This window comes from Simochromis diagramma, unplaced genomic scaffold (genome assembly GCF_900408965.1).
Source record: "Simochromis diagramma unplaced genomic scaffold, fSimDia1.1 OVJJ01000320.1, whole genome shotgun sequence".
NCBI classification, from domain to species: Eukaryota; Metazoa; Chordata; class Actinopteri; order Cichliformes; family Cichlidae; genus Simochromis; species Simochromis diagramma.
The window spans coordinates 9,027,426-9,039,106 of NW_024386773.1; the positions used below are offsets into that span (position 1 = coordinate 9,027,426).

The 11,681-nt window shown below is 36.9% G+C and overlaps 1 protein-coding gene and 1 long non-coding RNA gene across 2 annotated transcripts; one reads left to right on the forward strand and one right to left on the reverse strand.

Annotated features, from left to right (window-relative positions):
- Window positions 1-825: 825 nt before the first annotated feature.
- Window positions 826-5,912, reverse strand: slc16a1a (solute carrier family 16 member 1a). The gene is made up of 4 exons (XM_040006943.1): window positions 5,665-5,912; window positions 3,101-3,244; window positions 2,207-2,980; window positions 826-1,516 (listed from the first exon to the last, which is right to left on the reverse strand). Exons 1-4 carry the CDS (start codon window positions 5,879-5,881, stop codon window positions 1,281-1,283), a joined length of 1,371 nt encoding a protein of 456 aa, XP_039862877.1. The 5' UTR covers window positions 5,882-5,912; the 3' UTR covers window positions 826-1,280.
- On the forward strand, window positions 1,372-5,774 carry LOC120718416. Its single transcript, XR_005692473.1, has 4 exons — window positions 1,372-1,475; window positions 1,661-1,727; window positions 5,230-5,367; window positions 5,660-5,774. It is a non-coding gene; the product is annotated as an uncharacterized LOC120718416 (long non-coding RNA).
- Window positions 5,913-11,681: the final 5,769 nt, after the last annotated feature.

The following is an 11,681-nucleotide window of genomic DNA, read 5'->3' on the forward strand; positions in this document are numbered from 1 at the left end:
TCTTATTTTTCTTCTTCTTCTTGATAATAATAATAATAATAATAATAATAATAATATAAGAATAATGTTTGTGGTAGCAGTGGTATATACAAAAAATTAAGTTGTTTTTTGGTGGGCGGATGCTGTGTCCCTTTAATTAATATTTAATGTGTAAAATTGGCAAAATAAAGAAAAATTTTATATTATAAAATGAAAAATGAAGGTAATACGTTATAGTCAAAGGTCTAATTTAGCACAGATATGCAGTTGGAGGTGATATATGTCATATAAGAACAGCACTTTGTATCTTTGAAACCATCAATCAGTTTGGTACATAGTGGAGAATATCAATTATTCTCTGAACTCTTGTATCAAAACTGATATGCAAAAAATATTACAAACAAAATAATAATGTAGAATTATTCTTTTTTTCCTGAAGACTATAGCTGACGTTAAGATTTAATTTTTAAATAAATTATGTCAGCACATAACAAAAATATCATACCATATTTCTATCTTAGATTCAAGAAAAAACAAGACACAAGACACAGTGGAGTATTACATCCTTGTTAAACAGCCTTTTATTTGACTTTTTCCACAAAATTCCTTTTTTTGCAGTCAGTGGCATGTTTTCCATCATAAGGCAAACCGCTAAACATCAGAATTATTTTATAATTGGCACAATGCATTATCAACAATGAACCAGAAAAAAATAACATTTAAAAGAATTTAGAATGAGAATGAATGTGCTTATGGAATAAACAAAGTGGCATGGGTGATACTTCTAAAAGTTAAAAAAAAATTGCACTTTGCTGTGATGTGCTTGGAAAGCTCATGCTGTCTTTATAAATGTCGTGAGAGAGAAGTGAGAAAAGAGAAAGTGTCTCTTAAAAATAAAGCTTTCTACTGGTAACAGCAAACAAACGAGAGCAAAACACTTTCATTATGTGATTGTACATTTCAGAAGGTTAACATGCTAAAGGAAATAAAGTTATAAAAAATGTTATAATGATATTACCAATAAGACAGAAGTAATTTAAATTGCTTATTTAATATATTTATGAGGTTTAAGTATAAATATAAGAGGTATATATTTAATGAGGATTGTGTATTTGTGTTTAAAGGACTTTTATAATTGTGGCTATGAGTTCTATGGTGGGCTTCAAAAACAATGCATAATCAAACTGATGAGGAATTAATGCTATTGTTGCCTGTTGAAAAAGCATGTTTCTTTTGATGAAAAATTACCTCACTAAGGACAATAAATTGACCCATGTTGTAAATTGACTTGATGCAGGACTTTATACAGTGTCCTCTGTATTCCTAGCTTCTGCCACCTCTTTGGCAGCATTGTCCCTGTTGGACTTTTGTTCTCCAACTCCCACCACTCCTCTCCTCTCCTCCTTTTTTTTCTCTTTGTCCAGCAGCCGATAGTTCAGCCCCATTCCTGCAAACAGGAAGACACTAGCAACTATGAGGATGATACCACAGCCCTGGTAGGTGTACTTGTAATCATGGTAGACATCTTTGAACTTCCCTGTGAAGACAAAACGACATCATACAGGATCATTTGTTTCTGTGCATAAACTGTATATAAAATATGTAAGTCTTGGTTTGTGCACTCACATTCAGAATTGTTCAGATGGATATTTTAGCTGTTACCCTTTGTGTGTTTTGATAGTAGCGCAAGGGCTGGTACGGACTGAAAAACTACAGACCTTACATGCTCATGGCTTTTCACTTACAAGGTACTACACTCAATGACATAATGTGCGATAGTCTATTCTAGTGGAACAGTGTAAGGGTCTATGTGTTGCCCCTGTGATGGGCTTGTAACCTGTCTGGGGAGACCACACCTCACGCCCAGTGACAGCTGGAATGGATGGATGGATAATCTAGCAGTCTAAATCAAAATTACAAAATGAAGACAATATTGTGTTGTGTAACAGCTGAAACTAGAGATTGAGACCATAAACCTATAAGCGAAGTCTTTACTGAAGTAAAAGATTGAGTGACCAACAAGGCCATTTTCTTATACAGTTGCACTTCTTATTGAGACTCAAGGAGTGCCCTCTGCTAGCCAGTTAAAAAATAAAATTAAGCACTTATGTAGTGGCTTAACAATCCACTGTATAACTTATATATACAAGTGTATTAGTATAGTAAGTAGTTATAGTAAGTATATAAGTATATAGTAAGTAGTTATTATCATTAGTGGGGTACTCACCAAGTAACGGCGGACCTAATAATACAGGACCGCACTCAACAATAGTGACAAGCCCAACAGCACTGGAGAAACGCTGCGCTCCGACTAGGTCCATTAACGTCTCGAACAGCACTGCACTCAGCCAGCCAAAAGCAAACCCAAAGAAGATGGCATAAATGGTAAAGCCTGTATAATCTTCTGATATTGGAGCTAGGACATGACACACGCCGTTGTACAGTACTGAAGCAGCAAAGAAGTACTGTATCCTGGAACGGACCCACTTGGTATTGGCCACCATGCCCATTGAGGGTCGGGCAAACATGTCAACAAAAGCGAGGATAGACAGTAAAAAAGCTGCCTTCTCTTTGGCAATGTGTTTACTCTTGGCATAATTAGAGAGGAACACCAGCGGTGCAAAGAGGCCAAAAAACATGACAATATTTCCCACTATGTAGAGCAAAAAGCCACGGTGCTTGAACAAAGTGAGGTCGATAAAGCTGTTAATGGTCTGCAACACAGTCTTCCTCTCTGTGGTCTTCTCTGCAGGCTTGGGTTTTGGTCCTATAGGTCGCATGAGGGAACCTGCAACACAGCAGTTGAAAAGCAGGCCACCCAGGATCAGAAAACTTCCTCTCCAGCCAAACTGATCAAAGAGCCAAGTATTAATAGGAGCTAGGGTAGAAAGAAAGACAGGACTTCCAGCCATGGCAAGCCCATTAGCAATAGGTCGCTTGTTGTAGAAGTACTTTCCAATCATTGTGAGAGCAGGGTTAAGGTTGAAGGACAATCCCAGACCTGAAAGATTCAGTAAAAATATGTATAAAAATGAGCATGAAACAGTGTTTGAAAAAACAACAGTGCATGAAAAAAATAAGATAGTAACAAACAAACTTGAAAATATTAAAAACTAGGTACCTCCAAGAACACCTATGCAAAAGTACAGTGCTTGAACAGATTCACAGAAAGAAGCAGCAATGAGACCCAATCCTGACAGACATCCTCCAGCCATCATAACGGGACGACTCCCATATTTGTTAACCAGGATGCTGCTGATTGGACCTGAATCAAAAGAAACAAAGAACAAATATAGTAAATATATAAATATAGCATATATATCATGTCGCTACATGTTTTTCATCTATTCAAAGGCACAATTCTAATTTTAACCACCAGAGGGCTCTAGTGCCACAGCTGTGTCTCAGCAAATTCAAACAACTTCAGCAATCAGTTTTGTCAGTGCTGCACTGCAGTAGATGTGCTCCCAAGCCATTAATAATGCGATCTGTCAGAAAAACCACAAAAGCTGCAATGAAATAATCATTTATTTGATCCAGATATTCATAAAAATTGACAGAAGAATAATTTGTTTTGGAGCTCTTTTTAATGTACTCCAAACACAATTGAAATGATCATTAGAAATATCTCAGCTCAGACAAGCGGGTGGGGGTATTTGTGTGAGTGTACTGGGGTGATTTTCTCACTGGTGTGTACATTGGGGTTAAAATAACACTGAATCTTCTGTTATATATATAAATATATATATATATAACATATATAAATATTAGATTTTAATACTGGCCATAGAGAAAGAAAGACTGACTGTGCAAACAGTAACCAGCTTATTAAGATTCATGCATACTGGATTCAAAATCAGCTCAGGAAAATTGCTATGACTAGTAGACAAATGACTAAAATGCACTGAGGGCTCGGGTCGCAAAACACCATCTCCATCTAAGACATGTAACAACCAGCCTAAATGAGTATGAGGATCCACATGGAAGACACTTCTGCCTTCCTGCCAAATCTCTGCACTAGCCAATGAACCCAAATGGAAACTGACAGTTTTTGTTTAGAGGTTGTCCAGACTCATTTGCCAGCACGGTGCAAGACAAAGGGTTTTTAAATTGTAATGCAGGCAGTCTCCTCACAAACAATGAGTTCTTTCCTTCTGCGTTGCAGGGTGGGTTGCTTATGATAAAAAGGTTGGAGACAAACCAATGTAGAATATTATGAATATAATGAATCAAAAATTGAAGGAGTACAGAGGTACGCAACAGTGGGCTGTTAATGAACTTCTCCTGCTGATGTGTTCTGAATGTTTAACATAGAGATGGCAAGAGGCTCAGCTGTCATCTGCTCACGGCGCTGACAAACATTGCCTTGCTTATTCTCTGTTCTCAATTACTATGCGTAGCTTGCCTTCATCTGTGTATATTTACATCAAACATTTGCATTAATTGAGGGAGTTACACATATCCACGTATACTAAGACACTGCAGCTCATAACTTGTTGGGGCATGTGAGGCTCTAAGAGCCAAGTGAAACAAAAAGAAGTGATTAACAAACATCCACTTTGGTCCATTATGTGTTACAAATAAAAAGCAACACCATGGTAAAGATAGGCAAGTTGAGAACAATCAGTTACTGTTACAGTGTAACTCAATAACCTTAAACCATTGTTCCTGCATGCCTGAATGTCACTCTCCAGAAGCAGCTGCTTGTTAAGTGTTGCTGAACAATAAGCAGCATTGATTTCTTCCATGGGGAACACGATACTTCTGTTGTACAGTAATGAGGACTTAACTTGAACGTGAAGTTTTTGTTCGCCTTAGGAACTTAATACTCAGAGTAAATAACAGACATGTGGCACCTTGGTTTCTTGGGATGTTTTCATCTGGGATGTTTTGATGCAATATGTTCACCATTATGCACACAGTGTAATGCTAGCTGAGTGAGGCCATATTTCCAATTTTATTTTACTGCTAGCAAATCTTACAAACAATTTTACACATAGCCCCATGTATAAAATTTGACTGACAGTGTATTTTATATGGAGCTACACTTCCCACTTCACACATTAGTTTGGAACACTAAAGCAGCTTTCCCGAAGCTTCCTTGAGACTAGATGCCTAAGTCATCATTTTTCCAGTTCATCACACACTAGAGCAAAGAGAACAGCAGTGTTTTGATTTCAGAGGAGATGGCCTTTTGGGACAAGAAGGACTTCTTTGAACTCTGATCTCTCTCTGTTTATTTATCGTGAGCTTGAAAAGGGCTTTATCGTCATCTGATTGACCAGCCCAGAGTGACATCATGAAGTGTCTCATTCATCTCATCAGTGCAAGAACACAAACAAAACCCCTGGTGGTCTTCCAGTCTCAAAGCACAAGAGAAAAGAATGGGTAGGTGTGCAAGGCTTAAACTCATTCATATGCTCCAGAGACAGATAATGTTGCAACAGCATTTCAATGGAACACTTGAACTTTTGTTTTGCCAGTTTAATTTTTTCAGCACAGTAATTATGATTATGTGTGATCTCTCTGTGACTGAAAAGCTACACAGTAAGCCTGTATTTCATCAAAAATAAATGTTTTTTTTTTAAATTTGGAACAGAACACTAAAGGAATAAATGTAGTATGTTCATGCTAAGAGCTGGGTATTGATTTCAGCTGCTTGTCTTGGATGGTACTGTAGCTCACCTCCCCCGTACGTGACGGCTAACATGATGGAGGAGATCCAGGACACCTGGCTACTTGTCACATTGAAGATCACCTCAATCTCTTTGAAGAAGACAGTGATGGACTTGGGAAATGCATAGGAGAAGCCAATAGAGATGAAGGCTCCAATCACCACCATCCATCCCCAGCCACCCTCAGGTGGTGTGTAGCCTTGAGGACCACCGACGGCTGGTGGCATTGTTCTTCGCAAATCTCCTCTTAAAACTCAAGAAGTTTTACAGATACAATGACTGTTTAGGAGAGAACAAAGTGACAGAGAAAGTCCTTTGATTAGTTGCTTGTAATTCTTAAAACAGTTTAACAAAATTATATTTGTGTTTATGAATTAGAATACAGAAGACCTTTGGCAAACAAGCTGAAAAAACTTTATTTCGTTAAGTGCTTAATAAATATTCAACCCATCAATAAACATAGAAAATTACAAAACATTTTTCCGTTTCATACAGCTGCACAGTCATTTGTGATACTTTGTTCAATTTATTGTCCTCTTTTACTTGAACTTGATATTTTGTCCTCAGCTTTGAAACATTTGACATCAATAAAACATTCTTATATCAGTTTGGTGACTAGAAAGCGTCAGCAATAGATCAACTTTGTATTCAAGTTGATCTTAACCAGTATGACCTTGCAAACAGAACTCAGATTTGATGTTTTCAGTATTTCCAAACACCAGCAGTGGTTTTGTTTCCGGCTCACCTCTCTTGTTTAGTAATATTGTTAGTACATTTTACTTTGGCATTGCCTATCATGGCAGTTTTTGAAGAAGGAAAATCAAACTAACAAATTTTCTACCAGAGGCGTAATTTTCACATTTTCACACTGTGTTTATCAAATGAACATTTGCTTTTATTTTTTTAACCTTCAGTAAGTTGATGTTACTTTTTTTTTAGTTTTTAGAAAACTAGAAAAAATACACATCAGGTACTGTCTCACAGTCTTGATTTGATTTTCCTTTTTCCAAAATGTTTTCATGCATTTCATGCTCCTTGGTCTCAGCGCTAACTAGGCTTTTCTATTCTTTGGAAGCCCTTTTGGCCATTTCAGCCCTTTTGGCCACTTCACCATATAGCTTTGTCATGCATTATACAGTACGAACCTTCTATACCGACCTATAACTTCTGAGTAACCCTGCTTTGACGATACCACATGTGTGTATGAAAAGATTCATTATGTTGCAAAAGCATTTCCCCAACTTTAATATCTATGTTCAAGATTAAACATGGCATTTCTGGCCTTGCTTTGCTTTGAATTGATCTCTGCATGCATTTACTAAACTCCCACCCGCTGATCTCACACAGTTTCACTTTAGAAATGATGAATACGAGTCCATCTGCAGAGTCAAACAACTTACTGTATTGTTTACACAGGGGAGACTATCCAGAGAGAACATCGATCAGACCACGAAAACAGGTTGAATTCACACTGCTCAATAGCTCAGGGCTACGCTCTGGAATGGCTGATGATGTAGCGTTTTTCAGCCAAGGAGGACTTGATTTGGTTGATGAATTGGGTTAGGACTCTGAAAACTTATTGGATAAACCAGTTGTGTGCAGCACGTAGTGAATATTTAATGTTTTAAAGAACTTTTGTTATTGAGCTGGGATTTTAGCATCTGCTGTGCAGCTGTAAATGTGCCTCCTTCTTTATCCTGCAGCAGCAATACACTGAGAGAAATAAGAACTTACACTGCCACTAAATCAAATCAGTTTTGCATATCAAAGAAATAAGTTGTGTGTGTGACATTATTGGTTATCACTAACAATGAGTATTTGTTTTTTATGCAAGTAAAAATGCTAAATGACTGTTGTTTTTGAGGAACATTAAATTGGTCCATCAACCAACTGCACTGTGTCTGTACTTTTCATACTTCAATGTTCTGGCCGACTTGTCAACCAGTGAGCATTCATTTATGTTTAGAAACATGCAATTGGGATTTTGGGAGGGCTGCATGGAAAAACTTTTGTGCTGAAAAGCTTATCAATAGACTCTGCACTGACAAATACATACACAAACTGACACAAACATGGAAACAAAAAGGTGTCCTAACTGCAGCTCTGTACTCTGATGATGTTCTCTGCAACCAGCATTAGAAAACGTAACTCTTTTAGTTTTCTACTCAAAATAGATATATATTTTGTCATAGTTTCTTTTCTTTTTTAATGTGTTGCTTCCAGTTTAATCTTGTGTTTTCATATCCATAGAAAGTTCAGTGTTGCTTGATGTTACCTGTCCATTGGTTAGCTTCATATCAAAGTTAATCATGTTTTACCAATAACATCGTGACAGCCCAAAGATGTTTCCATGAAGTGACCACAATACAGCAATATTATTTTACAAAGCCTAAATGTCTAAGTTTGCACCACGTTTTTTATTGGCCTTTCTTAATAAATGCTACTTTAAAAATCAATGTTGTTCAACACACTGTAGGTAACAATAAAATTTGAGTTAGTTTAGGTTAAGTGTAAAAGTTTTTTAAAAAAGGTTTTAACCTTTAATCGATCAAGGAGCCTTCTCCTTTTGGAAACTATGAAATTACGAGAAAAGGGAATGAAAAGATTGAATGAAGTCTAGACTCTTCAACAGGATAATATGCCGGGAAATGTTGTTACAACAGAAACAGGGCTATTTGTACTTTTAAAGAATAAAAATTCAGCAGTTGACATTAAATGATAAATGGAGGAACAAGTTAAGACAGACAGGACCCCCGGGTAGAATAGTAAATCTGCAGAAATAATGAATAAAACAGATAAGTTCTCACTAAGGATTGACTGCCTGTCTCTAAAATAAAGAGCAAAATATCAAATAACTCAGTAAAAACTGCTGAGAGTCAATTCATTCAAGCCAGGAAGGAGTAGACAAACATGCAGAGGTATAAAAACAAACTCCCCTCACGCTGCAAAGGTCTAAATAAAGTAGCCAAAGTGGGCGGCCTGAAAGTGCCACTTGACAACACACATACCAGCACAAAGCAGGGTGGGCTCAGCAGAGGACATCAGCAGATATACAAAAGGATTTGGTGCCTGTGCTTAAAGATGTGAGGCTCAACTGATTTAATTTGAATTCATAAGATTAAGTTTGGTAAATGTATCTCCTTTTCTTAGTAATTAATTTTAGTCTCAACTCTGTGTACCCATATGTTGCCTGAATTAAATTGTCAAACTAAGAATAATGAAAATAAAAAAGAAATGACCTTTAATATGGTTGAGAAACCACGCAATTTTAAATTTGTGCCAAATTGGGCTCTTTTGCGGAAGACTTTTCATTCATTCTGCCCGCTTCAGGCCTTTTCTGACCCCAGCTTTCTAGTACCAATTTTAGACAGAAATGAATTTGTCTGTTTAATTATAGATGAGAATAATGTGTTAAATATTTGCTCAGGGAAATTGCATTCTCACATAATAAGTATTGTTATAACACTAACAAAGCAATCCATTTTTTATGAATATCCAACTGGAAACAGACTAGTTCTTGAAGTAATTATTTTTAAAATGATGTCTGGCAAATATTATATGTATATCAAGGATCTTACCTTAGCAGGAGCTCTTGAACAGGGACAGATGAGCTCTGCAGATAAAGTCTCTGAGGGACGTTAACACAGTGCAGACATCACAGAATCGGACTGAGTGGCTTTGGATATATATTTAAAAAAATACAAAAAAGAAACACTACATTTGTTTCACAGACTGTCCACAAAAAATCAGTGGGTCGGTGCCAGGCTACAAGTTTCAACAGTGTCACTGTTTCCTCTGAATAAAGTAGAGTTCATTCAGTGCCCAGATCAAACAGCTGGACAATCTGGACACAACGGTGCTAAATGGTGAGGCCAGTCAAGATCTTATTGGCTATGCAACACGTAGAGCCATGCCCCTACGGTGCTTTCTCCACCCCTCTGTCATGTGCTGAGCTGACACACAAGGTCAGACTAAGGCCCTGCATACTGCACAACTCTATAGTATCCATGACTGTATGTGGTCCAAGAGGATATAATAATGTCTGCACTCCAGAAGATTAGATGCTGTTATCAGTGCCATTCACTTGAATTTTATAGGAAATCAATTTTACAAATATGACGGACATTGTTTATTCAGCCACCTGAAAGAAAGACTTTTGTGTCATTCCTTGTTGAGCCTTTCTCCCAGATTCCCTGAGGAACTATTTATAAGTCTGTATCAGGGCTTGGGACAGGAAAGGCCTGAGTACACTGGGTTACCGAAACAGCATGTGCTTCCAAAGTGCCTTCAAATTCTTGACACCCTTGAAACATTATTTCTTATTGTTAACTTGTTTTGTGTAGTTCACCTCATTTTTCATCCTCCAATGCTTTTTATTGCTTTTCAAACAGAGGATGCAATAGAGCAACACCTACAATTCAGTGTTTTCTCCTGGGCTGGTATTTATTCACAGGAGCAGAGTGTGAGGAATAGAAATGGATTTGGGGACAAAGGCATTCAAATTTGTATCTGCTAGTTTCCTTCAAAGGCTGAATACACAGTTCTTAACAGAGGAACTTTTTCTTTAACATTTAAGTGCATCCCTTCACTTTGAGCCATGCACATGGCATTACTTGAACAATGTACAATTAAGTTTTTGTTCCCACATGAAGTTTAATAGAGGAGTTTTTACTTTTTCAGAGAAACATCTTACAATAAACTGGCACATAGCATATCATCATTGCCATCATATGAGAAATAAAAATAAAAAATCAAACAAACGTTTAGTTTCTCTACAAGACTGATATATTGTTTTTTCTTGCCTTAAAAAAATATACCTCAACAGCTTCTTAATAAATGATGAATGATTTTGTTATACTTTCATGGTCATCATGGAATTAAATAATAAGGACTGAATAACACTGGCATCAATTCAAAATGTGTTATGACCACATCTCTACAACACTCATGACATTTCCAGCTTTAATTGTTCCTTTTGAACAATGTCATTTAGCACCGCATAGTAGGATAAAGGAGAAAATGTTGAAAATCACCATATATGACTTGAATTAGCCCCCTCAGGGGTGTTAGCATGCCTATTTTACTTGCTTTTTCTGCCTTCAGTCCAAAAAGGACTCAAGTGATTCTGTCAGATTAAACCACAACATGCTCTTCTCTTGTTGATTTGACTGTATCTTTTATGTGACCCGCAATAGCCTGTACAATCTCTATGTCTCCTTATGGAGTCCCTCCAAAGAAATAATAGGATTCTCTGTCAAGTACAGAACCTGCCGCCTTTATCAGCATAATCACACTCAGAGAGCCAACTCTCAACTCAAAGTCTCTGGAACAATGACGTCACACTGTCTTCTATTTCATCCTAGAATATCTGGTTATCTGTGTCTACGTGTCAGACCTGACGTTGCCTTGGGAGTTAATTGTTCTAATCCTATTGTATAAACAGGCAGAAGCAGAGAGGCTTCTGAGCATGACGAGGGGTTTATGTTTACTAAGCTGGCTGCAGGTTATACAGAATGGAAAGCGCAGTCGTGTAAAACAAACAACATTTCAGTTTCAACAGTAAAGTACAGTGTGTTTGCACTCTTAGGTAATAATAATAGCAATTTCTGCTATCAGCCACATACAGTAAAACTGACTAGCATGCTGATATTGTTGAGTGTGGTCAACAATGAATTTAAACTCTGCTTAATTTATATAATTTTTTTTTCACATGCTTGAGTAACTGACGCATGAAGTGAAGCATGATCCCCTGAGTTAAAAAAATTATTTACTTTGTGTTAACGGAATGATTGATAGATTTAAAAAAATAATAATATATAAACCTTGTATAATGTATAATTCTTTTATGAGCTGTTTTGTTGTAAGTCATAATTCTTCCACACTGTTTAGCAGAAAAAAATGTCTGAGGCCACTCTTGGGTTTAGAGAGCACTACAGTAAAATACCTTATTCATTGTCAAAGGGATTAGAATTGATTAGCTCAGCTATGTGAGACACAGCCTATATAGAGTTTTTATAAGCTGTAGTA